Source organism: Crotalus tigris, unplaced genomic scaffold (genome assembly GCF_016545835.1).
Source record: "Crotalus tigris isolate CLP2741 ecotype Arizona unplaced genomic scaffold, ASM1654583v1 scf7180000019200.1136910, whole genome shotgun sequence".
Classification (NCBI taxonomy): domain Eukaryota; kingdom Metazoa; phylum Chordata; class Lepidosauria; order Squamata; family Viperidae; genus Crotalus; species Crotalus tigris.
This window is the reverse complement of record NW_024097429.1, coordinates 937921-952919: the sequence shown is the minus strand read 5'-3', so window position 1 is coordinate 952919 and position 14999 is coordinate 937921. Positions and strand designations below refer to the sequence as shown.

Genomic DNA, 14999 nt, shown 5'->3' with positions numbered 1-14999 from the left:
TATTAAAAGGGCAGAAAATAATATTTCCTCAAAGGATCTTAAAGAGGCAGAAAAGCATGCCCAGTTTTTTGCTTAATATCCCCAAGTCTCCCTCCCCCAAGCAGAAACCATTTCTATAAAAATGCAGATGAAAATCATACAGGAAGGTTGAAGCTAGAAGATTAAGAAAACAAAGACATCTACTACTACCCCACCCAAACTCTAACAGAGGACATAATAAGATTAACCCACAGATGCCAAAGGGCACACCAAGACTCAGGTCAGAATACATGACACAGGAAATACAAAGCCTCAAAGAGGAACAGGAAACAACTCCAAACAAAAGCCCTGGAGGGTATAAAAACGCATTCCCTACATGTGCTCTCTCTCTTCCAGAGCCATCTTTTTGTCTGGCTCTCCTCTTCAATAAACTGCAACCTTCTTTCTAAAGCAGTCGCCATGTTGTTTATTCCCAGCTTGGACTGAACCATGATGAAAACTTTTCTTTCAACAAGGGTCATTGCAATAAGTGAAGAGAACAAATTTATAAACAGGTGCAATATTTTGTGTGGGATGATCAACATAAAACACATGTTTTAGATATTTAAATGTAATTGATTTTAAGAAAATTTCAGTGGATAACTAAAAACGGGGGGGGGGGAATGTTTTGAATAGAGTTAAAAGGTTAGATGGTTGGATCTTTCTTTCTTTCTTTTTCTTTCTTTCTTCCAAAAACACAGAATTCCCGTGGGGAGGGGGAAGGTGAGAATTTCGTCTCCCAGCGTGAGGCGGAAACTCTCTGCGGGAGGTCAGCGATTTGCGGCCGCATAGGGCTTCCTTGGCGGAGAAGGGAACGGCTGGCTTTCCCGTCCCTTATGCCGCACTCAGCGGCTCCGCAGTCCCAGCGCTTTCTCCATCCGACTTCTGCCGGCGTTTCCTCGGCGCCCTCCGTCTCTGCGCCGCTTCCAACCCTCTCTCGTCCCCACCTTCTGTTATTATTATTATTATTAAAAATGCATGGAAAGTTAACCGGGATCCCCGGCGATTCCTGAGAAGGGAGAAAGCTTTTTCCTTCAGGCTGCAGATACTGGTGTAGGGTTGGTTTGTTTTTAACCTTGCTTTCTTTTTTTCCCCATTCGCCTGACCAACGTGGACTGACAAAATAGCTGCCGCTCCTGCGCAGCGATGCCGCTGTCCTCCTCTCTTTATCCGCCCCGTTCGGCTAAGAAAGAAGGGAGGGGAAAAATGCCAAAGACGCTCAGAGCCTCGTAAAAGCGCCTGAGCAGCGAGGCGAGAGATACCTTCCAATGGATCTCCCCGCAATTTATGGCGAGCCCAGCTAAATTCGTGAGTCTCCTCAGACGGTGACGGAGGGCTGCTTTATCCCACCGTTTGGGGGGTTAGGTCGGACTAACGGCGGGAAGATCTTTCCGCAGCCTCCCACTCCCGCCATCTCCGTTAAAATACCTTAACGATTTGAGAAGGAAGAAATCGTTAAATAGGGAAAGGGGAGGGGGGGGGATAATCCTATCCCGGTCGGTTAGCCGTCTTTAAAATATTCCTGGCACTGCGGCACTGCAGAAGTGACAGCGGTGGCTTCCCGGCATGGGTTTCAGCAGCAGTGCACCTTAGCAGCGCTTCTGTTTGAGATGCTGATGGGCGCCCAGCAGGCTTGAAGTCTAAAGCGGGAGGTGGTGGACAGACTTGCATTTGCTCTTGATCCCGTCCTATTTCCTGTAAAAAGGAGGCAGCGGAGCTATGGGAAAGTTTGTCCCTAGCAATGACCAAATCTTTGGAACTGGGCTGGCTGCAGAAGGGAGTTTACTGTAGCAGGGTGGAGTTAGAGATTAGTGAAGAAACCCTAACTTATTAAACCACTGATTCTTAGTAGCCAGCCCAGCTAGCAAAGGAGTTTCCAGCACCGTCTATTTCCTTTCTATCCCTTTGGAACACTAAGGTGAGTACCTCTTTCATGCAGGAGCTCTTTTAAATTTTTATGTTTGGCTCTGAGCCTTTGGGTGACACTTGGACCTCAATCTTGCTGTGTGTGTGGTGCCTGATGCATATCCGTGCATAAAGTAGTCTGCACGTGTTCACAGAATACAAATTCTTCCAAGTCACATCAAAACAATTGTATCAATAAAGGCAAAGTTTTTTTAAAAAAAAAGTAGGAATACATGCAAGACTCAATTTTGTCCTGTAATAATAAGCCAGCTTTTTTTTTTTTCTTCTCCTCTTCCCAACTTCCATTTTTGCATCCAGCCAGATAAAGAGCCTTGTGGAACTCAAAAACTTGTTGACTGTTTTCGGCCTATTTGGTTAGTGTTAATAGAGTAACCTTTTTATGACTGATAGGAAATCATAATAGGTAAACAGTCTGTTTCTTAGATCCAAAGAGTTCTAATTAAATAATGTAGAGGTACTTATCCTGCCAAGAAAAATTCTGGAAGGGAGGTCAGATCTACAGAGGCAATATCCAATATTCCTACAGAAACTTTTTCAGGTTAATATCTATACTTGTGATTTACCCTATCATTAGTACCATTGGATCAAATTGAGCCTTTTTAAAAGCAAGATAGAGGCAATTTCAGATTAATTGGCTTCAAAGCTCTTTTGTTCACCTGAAAAGTTCTTAAAACAGAGCTTTGCCATTCACTTTTTAGCTCCTGATTAGAAAATGGGACAGTTACAAGATCTTCTTGGATCCTGAATTTATCTTCTGGTGTGTTGGCTATTCCTGCCAGCTTAATGTCATTTGCAAATTTGATGAATTCCCCTTATACAAAGAAGATCCTTTCTCTTCACCCCAATGAAGCAAAGGTTTGCAACCGTCATGAGTTATACGGTAACTGTGATAGGCAGAATCCATTACAGTGGTAGCTCTGCTTATATACAGGTAGTCCTTGACTTACTGAGCCCAAAATTTCTGTTGCTGAGATAGTTGCTAAACAAATTTTGCCCCATTTTATGATCTTCCTTGCCACAATTGTTAAGCAAATCACTGCAGTTGTTAAGTTAGTAACACAGCTGTAAAGTGAATCCAGCTTCCCCATTGACTTTGGTGGTCAGAAGGTCGCAAAAGGGGATCACATGACCCCAGGCCACTGCGACCATCATAAATATTGAAAAGCATCTGGGCCTAAGGTGGAACCTTATGGTAACTCACTGCTTACTTCCCTCCATGTAGATGTAGTACTATTAAGACTATTCATTGAGTATGGTTTGTCAGCCAACTACAAATCCATCTGGTGATGATGTTGTCTATCTCACATTTTTCTAGTTTACCAAGAATAGGTTGTGGTCTACTTTGTTGAATGCCTTACTGAAGTCTAAGTATACTATGTCCACACTGATCTACAATTTAGTCACTCTGTCAAAGAATGAAGTAAAATTGGTTTGAAATAATCTGTTTTTAACAAACCCATGCTGGCTACTACCATATATGCCGGCGTACAAGGCGACCCGGCATATAAGATGACCCCCGTCTTTGTTGCCGAGCCGCATTCCTAGAACGTCGTCTTATATGCCGGAAACTACCAGTATTTCCGGCGTATAAGACGACTTGGCGTATAAGACGACCCCCATCTTTGACGCCGATTTTAGCACTTGCGGAAGTCGCCTTATACACCGGCATATATGGTAGTTACAACTTTATTTGTTTCTAGCTGTTCACAGATCTGTTTTTTGATTATTTTTTCCAGTATCTTCCCAGGCATTGATGTTAGGCTGATTGGTCTGTAGTTTCTTGAGTCTGTTTTTTGTTTTTGTTTTTTCCTCTTTTGAACATGGAAACCACATCAGCCCTTTTCCAATCCTTTGGTAGTTCTCCAGTGCTCCAGGATTTTTTAAAGATATAGTACAATGGTTCTGAAATAACATCTGCCAGCTTCTTCAGCACTCTGGGATGTAATCCATTTGGTCCTGATGATTTATATTCATCAAGGTCAGACAGATGATCTTTTCTTGCTTATTTTATTTTAATTTTAACAACAAAATTTTCCTTTAAAAAGACAAATTTACTAAACATTCTTAATTTTTAGTTATCATTTAGATATAGAGCCAGTTTAAATCCTATAAAATTAAATGACGTAAGATAATAATGGGGGGGTAGGATTAAGCACCATATTCAATGTAAACAAATTCAGTATACCATATTTACCAGTTAAGATATCAGTAAATCCAAAGAGAACCACCCAAAATAATAATCTATCCCATTTTAATCCTGGTCAAATAAATTGACTTTGTCAATTTATCCCATTCTTTTTTTATAAAGAATGATCGTCTTGATAAAAGTGACTTACAACCTGATATTTGCTCTTATGACCATTGCATTACCCCCTGCGGTCATGTGCCTATAATTTGATCCCTTTGCAACTGGCTTGAATTTATACTGATTGCAGCATCCTGTAGTCACCTGGTCATGTTTTGCAATCTTTTTTCTTTATTTATTTATTTATTTATGAGACTTATATACCGCTTTAAGTGCAAGCACTCTCTAAGCGGTGTACACCAGTAAGCAATGTATATATATATATTTACATTGCCCCCAACAATCTGGGCCCTCATTTTACCTACCCCGGAAGGATGGAAGGCTGAGTCAACCTTGAGCCGGTGAGATTTGAACCGCTGACCTGCTGAACACAGTGAGCTAAAGTGGCCTGCAGTACTGCATTCTAACTGCTGCGCCACCTCGGCTCTTTTGTTGATTGATTAATTGATATTTCTTATTTCTAAACTGTCCATCTATCTTTTTTGCAGTCTTCCTCCAAAAAGAGTCCTTTGGGGAAGCTGACTTTGCTTAATGACCATGTGATTTGCTTAACAAACACACGACTCAACTTACACAGACAACTAGCCATAGACAATTCCCTCACCATAATAATAATAATAATAATAATAATAATAATAATAATAATAATAATAATAATAATAATAATAATAATAAACCTAAGACACATGAAACAACATCTTCAAATAAATAAAATTTACAAGGGAAAAAGAAAACAACAGCATATAACTCTTTCTAGATATCCTTATCAGCAGAGATAACAAGTGTATTGAAACACAAGTGTATTAGAAAACAACCTACCCTGACCAAGTGCTCAATTACTCAACAACGCAACCGCATAACAAGAATTGTGTAAGCACATTATTCAGACAAGTCCAAACACATTGCAGTAACCCAGAAAAAGGAAACAGACTGACTATACAACTTCCAACAAAGAAGATATCCATAGAACTTTTATCAAAAAGTATCCAACCACTAAATCCACTACAGCACAATCAAAACAAGCTATGAGAATAATAACACTGCCAGGCATAAAAAAGTCTAAGAAACAACAAACATACTACAAATCCTTCCAAAACACCTTAGGTAAAATCCAAAGACCCAGTAGCCCAAGAAGAAGAAAGAGAAGCTCATATACAATGTACACTACAAGGACTATAACAGCCACCATGTAGTACAGACAAACAGATGACTAGCAGAATGCATCCATGAATACCAAGTAGCAGTCAAGAGACACAATTAAAACTTCTTAATCTCATAACTCATGGATAGACAGTCATAGTTTTAACTGGGAAACTGAGCATCCTAGTCCAGACTAAATCCCCAGACACTAAGGATTTCCTGGAAGCTTGGCATTCAGATAAATCAGCATCAAAAAACACATAGAGACATTTACATTTATACACCATTCAAAAAACACAAAAAAGCTGAGAAGGAAACATAAATACAAAAACACGCCTTCAACAGTCAACAACCAGATAAGCAGGGATTAACACCAGACAAAAAAATAAGCAGAAAACAATGCCCTAATCAAGGAACTACCAAAGCCCTATCCCCTCCAATATGGCAAGGCAAGCTTGTATATAAACAGGGAGCAAGCCCCCATTTACAAGTACTGATGATTTCATCACCTAGAGCAGTGGTTCTCAACCTGTGGGTCGGGACCCCATTTGGGGTCGAACGACTATTTCACGGGGGTCACAAAACAACACAGTCCGCCATTGTTTCCCCTTTTCCTTAGCTGTGCTACTCCCGTTTATTCTATTGGCTTTTGAAAGCCAATAGAATAGACTCTCTTGAATAGAGTCTAATTCTATTGGCTTTCAAAAGCCAATAGGAATTGTCCAGGCTGTCTCTGCCCTGCTGAGCCCGCCAAAAGTCCCAGTCTGCAAATGGTGCTGCACCAGTTGAGTAGTCCTCGACTTACAACCGGTTGAATAATCCTCGACTTACGACCGGTTGGGGGTTGCAGCATTAAAAAGGTTGAGAACCACTGACCTAGAGAGGTATGAAATATCTGTAAGCAAATAACCAAGGTCAGAGAGCACCAAGGACTCTTCAGTGCAGTCCTGAGCTACATACAGTATATTTTCTTCTGTTGGAAGGATCAGTTTATTGTGTATGAGAAAACCATAGTAAACGTCCTTCTTTGTATGTAGAAATTCCAGTCAATCCTTCAGGAATTTATGTTGGGATGGGAAAGATTCCCACTTGAAAGTCTGGAAACTTCTAGTCAGATTTAGAACTTTTGAATTCTAGGATTCCAATAGATCCTAGAAAGTCAAAAGTTTGCACAATGATGGGGTAGAGATAGTAATGATCTAGATAAATTCGTACTTGGACTTGATGCGAATGATAACCTAGATTTCCATTTTTAAAAAGAAGGAAATAAAAGATTTCCTCAGGCTCCAAACCAAACTAATGTCTTCTTTAACATTTGCTGTTTAATTCTTGCAACTGTTGGATAGAATGTAGTAATAAAAAAATTAAGTTCCATCTTAAATGGAGAACTTCATTTTAGAATGTCTGTTCCTGAGCCTTTAAAAAAAGTTCCTTACATCAACAAATACATAGAACAAAATACAGAATAATAGATTTGGAGGGAACCTTGGAGGTCTTCTAATCCAATCTTCTATTGAAGCAGGAGACCCTATTCAGTATAACTCCAGAGAAGTTTTTAGACAAATGTTTAAAACTTTTCTAGAAACTGTGCATAACCTCGCAGGGCATTTGTATGTTGACGTTTGAATACAGGTTAAAACAGAATAACAGAGTAGGAAGGGACCTTGGAGGTCTTCTAATCCAACTCTCTACTCAAGCAGGAGACTGTATGCCATTTCAGTCAAATGATTGTCCAATCTCTTCTTTAAAAACTTGAGTGATGGAGCACCCACAACTTTTAGAGGCAAGTTGTTCCACTGATTAATTGTTCTCCCTGACAGAAAATTAATCCTTACTTCAAGAACTACACTGAAACTTCCTTCTTGATGACCTGTTCCCTCCACATAATGATTCTGGGTGTTTGGTTTGGTTTAAATGTGAAAAAATATTTAAAAAAAAAACCACCTCCATTGCAGTGAATAAAATTATGTTGTTTTCATTTAATAGGATATTTGGAAGAACAACTCAGAGATAAATGACAGCTTTTATTTGTATTATATTTTGACATGCAAATTGACTATCTGCAAGATTTAACTGGCATTGAAAAAGGAAAAAAATGTAGAGCAGAATATCTATAAAAATTCAATTTGGATAGAGAAAAATTTCACATTTGCTATATATCCTTGGCAAAATTCTGAAGAACAATCAACATCCTTGCTGTGTTTCTATTATTTTGCCTATCTTTGCTAGTAAAAAGATGTCAGTCAGTGTATAAGATAAGAGGCATAATACAGAGGCCAGACTGAACAAAAGCTTCAGCTTTAAAGAAGTCTCTTTCACTTAAACTTTCATCATAACTTGTTGATACGTTGTTCAGGGTTGCTATGTTTTCATTCAGTTTAAAATGTTTTCATCATCTATCAGGATAGAGGTCATTTATTGATTTATAGGTTATTGGGATAGAATGTACAATCAGTACAGTGGTAGGTGTATTTATGGATAGACAGAGATAGACAGACAGACAGGCTTTGAATATGTGGGAAAGCATCTAAAATGGTGCGTGCTCTCTGTTACATATGAGTATCATTTAAAAACAAGATTGTTGAGTTCTTTTTAAATTTAAGCCATTTTGGCCTCTGGGGTAGCAATGTTCAGGACCTGCTTTGCTACTTGCTCCAAGACATTAATGGGGTTGTGAAATCTTGACTTGTCCGCTTGTTACACAGAAGGCATGGAAATACATTTTTAGAAAGAAACTGGAAAAACATGAAGGCAAAGGTTTCTTTGACCTGCCAGGCTGCATCTAACAAGATCTGAGATATGCTGGAGAGATCCAACTGGAGCATAAGATTGCTCTGCAAATGGATTAATAAATAATTCTAAGACAGCCACTCAGAATATTGACTGGAAGAGTAAAGTAGTAAGGAAGAGTAAGCAAGTAAAGGCACAGTATGGAAAAAGAACTGTCCACTTTCTTTTTTGGAAGAAAGGCAGTATAAAAATTCAATAAAACTTATTCAGAAGGAGTTCTGTTGGGCGTAATTCTGTCTATGTACTTTGTCTGGTTGTAGATTTTAAAACCAGACAATGTACGTAGGGAGCAGTTTAAGATAACGTTAATTGGGTGGTGGCTTTACTATTACAATGTTCCGTCCATAAGAAACAATTGAACTTGGTTTGGATTTTAAACATACATGCAGCTTGAGAGTATTAGAATCATTTCTTTGAGTTATATCTACATTTTTACAAAAGGTTATGTAAATTTGACACTCATTTTGGACCATATCAATTACTCAGTTCTAACAAAGTCTTTCTTTAACAATCTGCTCTTTGGGTACTCTTAATATTGAAAAAGTATAAATACATAGGAAAATATATACAACCAGATTGGTATTCCAATTTGGTTCACAATGATTAGAAGGAATACCGGTATTTCAATATGTAGTTGGGGATGCTAAAATGAAGAACATCTGCAAACAAAGTAGATATTCTACATTTAAAGTATTGCTTCTATGTACATTATTTTCTCATTGGAAACAAGTCTTCTGACTTTATCTTTATAGATCAAACCAATCTTAGATATGCTAAGAATCAAATGAGCTAGAAAAACCAGTCTTCACAGAAGAAGGTGAAGCTGTTTTTCAGGTTTTCCATTATGTGTTGCTCCAAAAAAATATTTTTGTGAAATGTTAGAAGTGGGGTAGTGAAACAGGGGGGTGGGGGGGTTGTAATACCCTTTCAGTTTTAAAATAATTGGATAAGTACAAGTGTTTTTGCCTGACAACAATAAATAATAAACATAACATATATAACATATAATATATTTCCTGTCAATCTTTGGCATTTGTGGTGGAGTCTGAAGAGTGAAAAGTCTAGCTAGTCTTGATTCACTGATAGGGAGGAAGAGGCTGCTTATCTAGAAGTTGTTTAGTAGTACTTTAGTCTGGCAAAATTCTTATCTACATGCAAGTAACAATAGACATGAAACCCTGAATAGCTCCTTGTATTGTATTGTTTCTGGTTTCTTGCACTGGACAATATTCTGTTGTGGCAGTGTAACTGTATGGAAAAGTGACTCCATTATTCAGTTGTGTGTCTGATGCAAGAGGTCAGATAATTCAAATATTCTGGAGACAAATACTAAACTGGGAACCAATACTTAATTTGGGTCCATGGAATTCCCATGGAAAACTATCCCAGCTTTCTTTCTTCCAACCTGCCAGCTTATTGTGTACAATAGAAGTAAGATTGATTCAGAAATAGTTGAGATGGAAGTGAATACTGTATAGAATAGTGAATACTGTTCACTATAATAACGGTATTATTCAGTGAATACTGAATGAAATGCATTAACAAAGGGATAAAATCAAGATCACGTGAAGTATTAGTATCATTTTTTAATGCCTTAGTAAGACCACACTTGGAATATTGCATCCAGTTTTTGTCACCATCACATACAAAAAATGTTGAGACTCTAGAAAGTGTGCAGAGAAGAGCAACAAAGATGATCATGGGTCTGAAGGCTAAAACCTATGAGGAACAGTTGCAGTAATTTGTTATGTCTAGTTTAAAGAAAAGAAGGACTAGGGATGACATGATAGCATCGTTCCAATATCAAAAAAGCTGCCACAAAAAAAGGGGGGGTCAACCTATTCTCCGAAGCAACTGAAGGCAGGACAAGAAGCAATGGACGGAAACTAATCAAGGAGACAACCAATCTAGAACTAAGAAGAAATTTCCTGACAGTTAGAACAATTACTCAGGCAAGGAATGACTTGCCTTCAGAAATTGTGCATTCTCCAACATTGGAGGTTTTTAAGAAGAGATTGGACTACCATTTGTCTGAACTATTATAGCATTTCCTACTTGAGAAGGGAGTTGGATAGAAGACCTCCAAGGTCCTTCCAACTCAGTTATAGCTTTCTGCAATGGCTTGTCCCCTGAGACTATACTAAAGGGAAGCAAATCTTACATTTTACATCAGTGATATTTCCTCTGAGCTAAATTGCAGCAGAAGCTTGCACCCTACGAGCATTGAAGGAAGGAGAAGCTCAGGCTCAGCATCTCTGGATGTTTCCAGTGATTCATTTGCCAAATATTGCTGGGAGGTAAAAGATTATAGGGGTTTCAAAATCAGTGATGGTCTAGGGCAGATACTCTTTTATGGCACAGCCATTCTCACAGTAATTATTATTATTATTAATTATTATTAATTTATTTTGCGGTCACAGACCAAAATGCAAGTGCAACAAAAGAAAACACAAGAAAAATATAATCACAAACAATTAACACCAGAAGCCTTGGCTAAAGGGAATTACAACGTTCTCCTCTAATAGTTACAGCTCTTAAAAGAAATTTATAAACCTGAGAAGTAATATAGGAGGAGCCATCCCCTAGACAATATAAAACCAAATTACTAACATTAGAACCAGAGGGATCAATTCTAAGGAGAGGCAATAATTTAATTCTGGCTGTGTTATACATAGGGCAGTATAATAAGACATGCTCCACAGTTTCAACTTCAGCCCTGTCACAGGGGCATAGTCACTCACTAAACAGGAGCCTCTTGAATCGCCTGTTGAGTAGTGCTGAGGGCAAGACATTGAAATGGGCTAGGGAAAAGACTCTTCTATACTTGGGGATGGTTAGAGTATAGAAATAAGAGGCCATCCTCAATCCATAATTATTAGAATGGCTAAAGATCAAAGGGGAGTAGGTTTTGTTGGCTCTGTCTCTTAAGTATTGCAAATCTATATCCACAAGCCGTTGGACTACCCTAAACTGGGCGTCCTTAAGACCATAATCTCCCAGAGCATCCCCCATAAAACCTAGCAAGTGGAGTTTCTTTGTCAGTTCCCTCTCCCAACAAGAAGTATGAGAATCAGCAAACACAAGGGAAGGTAGCTACCAGGGGCTGCCAAAAAGAGCACCCGAAACCACCATTTGAAGGTGTTAATCCACACCATGCATTCGACTGAATGAATGCCCAGTTCCAGGTACATCGAAGCAAATCCAACACAGGGAGGAAAACCCAGAAGTTTCCTAAGAAAAACAGCCTGGGTACTTTCAGTACAATCCTTGAAACCTCGTATCCATATGGGAATTCCGTAAAGAGTTTGGGCCAGGGTTTTGGCTTGATATATACGCAGAGCAGAAGGAATAAACTGGCCTCCTTGGGGCATTCTCACAGTAGAAAAGAGGGGATGTAAAATATAATTGAAATTTAAAGACAGATATTTCTACCTATGTCTTGGCTTGAGGTATTTGTGGTGGTCTTGTTCATTTAATGCAGCTCTGATATGTTGGCAATACATCGGGTGAAGTATATTTCTTTTTTTTTTAGAACACTGATAACCAGATAATCAGTTTTCTTTTTTCACTGTGATTCTGCATTGTCTATCTTCTCTTAGGTTTCCTGACATTTGAGCCAACAATGGATCTGAAGAAAATTAAGGATTACATTTACTGGCTGCATTTTCAGTATCTCCTGGTCACCTGCAGTTATGTCCTGGAGCCTTGGGAACGATCCATGTTCAATACTATCATAATTACTGTTGTTGCTATGGTGGTGTACACAGCCTATGTTTTCATCCCCATCCATGTCCGCTTGGCTTTTGATTTTTTCTCCCAAGTCTTTGGAAGCCAAATGGAAAATATACTTTGACCTTCAGCACTGACTCAAGGCTTTGCCCTCTCTGGAAATACTCTTCCCCACACTATTATACTCAGCTCTGCCTAGATTTCTTGTGGATGTGATTGTGAGCCTGTTGGTTCAAATGCACATATTCAGCCATGCTGCGTCCCTGACAGGCTGGTCCTCACTGAAATGCATGCTTGCACAACTTCATTCCAATCATGGGTCAGTCTCTGGAACTAGTTTCATGAACTGAGTTCACACATGACAGATTTGCAATCAAACACAAGCAAGAAACAATTGACTTGCATTTTATCTTTCACTTGTCTGGGTTCACATTATGTAAGCTGAGGATTTGGGTTTTGTTGATGTTTTAATTGGACATACAGCTGCAAATGTTTTAATTGGAGAATATCAGGAAAAATATGTTAAGGCTTTCAAAACATGCAATCACTTTTAATTTGATGATGACACCTGCCTCCCCTATGTTCCCTATGAAAACATAACAAATTAGTATCTGATGAAGTAACTTAACAGAGAACTTAGTTTTAGAGCAGGGGTCTTCAAACTTGGCCCTTTTATGACTTGTGGACTTCAACTCCCAGAATTCCTCAGCCAATTTGCCTGGCTGAGGAATTCTGGGAGTTAAAGTCCACAAGTCATAAAAGGGCCAAGTTTGAAGACCCCTGTAATTTAGAGAGATGGCCTCATTGTATTTAAAGGCCAAAAGTAATTTTTTTTAAGACACAGAGCCAGTTGTAGATAAATATTGATAGACCTTTTCTCCTCAGTAAGACATTTTCTCCTATTCTCTTTTTATGTATATATTTTTGCCAACCCTCATAAGAAATTGGTTTTGACACTGGAGACTGGCCAAAGAACTATTGTGTCCATTTCTCTCATGGGGGGGTTTCTGGCTCATCAACCATTATATTAGCAATACCTTGAATTCCAACATCTTAATTTATTTTTTTTTAGTTCTATAGAAGAATTAACATTTTCCATTTTAAGCCATTTTAAGCCATTTTCCTTGGCTTTCTGCAAGAAGTAATATTAGACTCTCATCTAATATTTATTTGGATGATTTTGCAAACTTGTATTAATTTTGCTTAATACCAGCCAAGAATTACTTTTTATTCTGTTATTGTTGCTGAGAGAAATGCATGTGCACACAAGTGTGTGTAAAAGTAATACTCTAATACTTGAAGGGGCTCTAAAGCAGGGACTTCAAACGTGGCCCTTTTATGACTTGTGGTCTTCAACTCCCAGAATTCCTCAGCCAGGCACGCTGGCTGAGGAAATCTGGGAGTTGGAGTCCACAAGTCACAAAAGGGCCAAGTTTGAAGACCCCTGCTCTAAAGGATGTACATGGAAGATTCAGCACTATGGTACTGCTTCTTATTAGAAAGCAGAAAAATAATCTTTATTCAAACGGGATTATATTTTATTCTTGAAAAATGCCAGTGTTGTACTTTGTATAGATGGAATATGAATGCCAAAGAGCAAGCTTGCATATCAGTGTATTCTTGCAGCTCACAAAGCTTCCCATAAAAGTGGTTGTATGCATCAAATGTCTGCACAATTACATGCAATGAAATATTTGTCCCTTGTACTGATGGCATTAGATTGTGAGCTTTAAAGAACGTGCTATATCTCTCTCAGCAAATTGTACTGAAAAGATCTGAACATGTATGCAAAACCCATAAAAGTTGAATTTATCTTTAAATGCATTTGAGTATTATTTTCCTGTCTGCAGTCCAGCTTTCTTCATGCACCTCCCAAACAGGATCACAGTAATATTCCTATGAACATACAAACTATTTGGTTTTATTAGCATTTTTATTTTATTAGTGTTTTATTGTTTTCAGGGATTTCATAAAGTTAATTCTATTTATGGAGTGTATTAGTAGCTTTGGTAGATAAGAGAGTGTTTTGATATTTGCATGTGATTGTTACTATTCCATTGGGAATGGCTGAACGACTTTTTATGGATTTTAATGCATTGTCTAGTTATACATTTACAGAGAACTACTTGTTTTGTATCAGCAATGTGGAATTATTTTTAATACTGATCTTCTATTTATCATGTTCGGAGTTATTCGTGAAAGAAAACTGGCTTATAAATACCTATGTGCAAAACAATTTCAGCGCAACGTTCTGGGGAAATGCAGGATGTTCTGTTCTTCAGAATGAAGAAGAACAACAGTTGCACATTTTCAATTACCAGATTGTAAGAGGTAAATATATATATATTAGAAATTGCTTAATGACATTTAATCTTAGTAATCTTAGCTAAGATTTAAGGAGTGAGTTTAACAATTATAAAATGGAGTAACTTAAGCTTTTAACAGTAGGAGCTTTGGCACATGCAAGATAGCTGTTGTGGTACATATAAGTACGTCAACAGAAGCTAGACTTAACCACAAGCAGAGGAAACACAAAAATAAAGATAGAGCTTATGCCAGCAAAATGTTATGGTTAAACAGTACAGATACAACAGGTGAGAGAGGCTTTTTCCTGGGAGGGTATGAACTGTTTAGGCGCTTCGGATTAGCTAATCGAGATAAGCAGATGGGCTGTTGAGTGTAATAGGGGTGGGGAGGAACCAGCTTCATGTGAGGATATAAATATGTGCCTTTAAAAATTATGGATGTGGCTTTTTCTCCTGCATGAGTTCAGTCCACCAGCTTTTGCAAAAGTTTTATTTCAATAAAACTTTGTTCCTGGAGTCCCAAGTGAGTTTGTTTGTCTTTGGAAACCTGAGCTATCACCAGGACAACCAAACCCCAGATCAACACGTTTACTGGCCACCCAGCCCCGTCTCATACAGCAATGGGGGATGTCGCAGCCTTCCCAGATGAGAAGCCAGCAGTCACTGGCTATGCAGCAACCAAACTGGGGATGGCCACAGCCACCGAATGTGAGCAGCATATGGGGGCCTTGTAAAAACAGGGGATGATGCAGTCACCAGGAAGTCTGCAACCGCTGGAAGTACAG

General features: G+C 38.6%; 1 protein-coding gene across 3 annotated transcripts; it reads left to right on the top strand.

Annotated features, from left to right (window-relative positions):
- The first annotated feature begins 367 nt into the window (after positions 1-367).
- On the top strand, positions 368-13728 carry SPTSSB (serine palmitoyltransferase small subunit B). 3 transcript variants are annotated; one of them, XM_039361094.1, is made up of 3 exons: positions 627-1326; positions 1868-1936; positions 11779-13728. In XM_039361094.1, the coding sequence occupies exon 3, from the start codon at positions 11802-11804 to the stop codon at positions 12030-12032; it is 231 nt and encodes a 76-aa protein (XP_039217028.1). In that variant the 5' UTR covers positions 627-1326; positions 1868-1936; positions 11779-11801; the 3' UTR covers positions 12033-13728. The 3 variants fall into 3 exon arrangements, with proteins under 3 accessions (XP_039217027.1, XP_039217029.1, XP_039217028.1); XM_039361093.1 differs by lacking the exons at positions 627-1326; positions 1868-1936 and adding an exon at positions 368-533; XM_039361095.1 differs by lacking the exon at positions 1868-1936 and having other exon boundaries at positions 625-1326.
- Positions 13729-14999: the final 1271 nt, after the last annotated feature.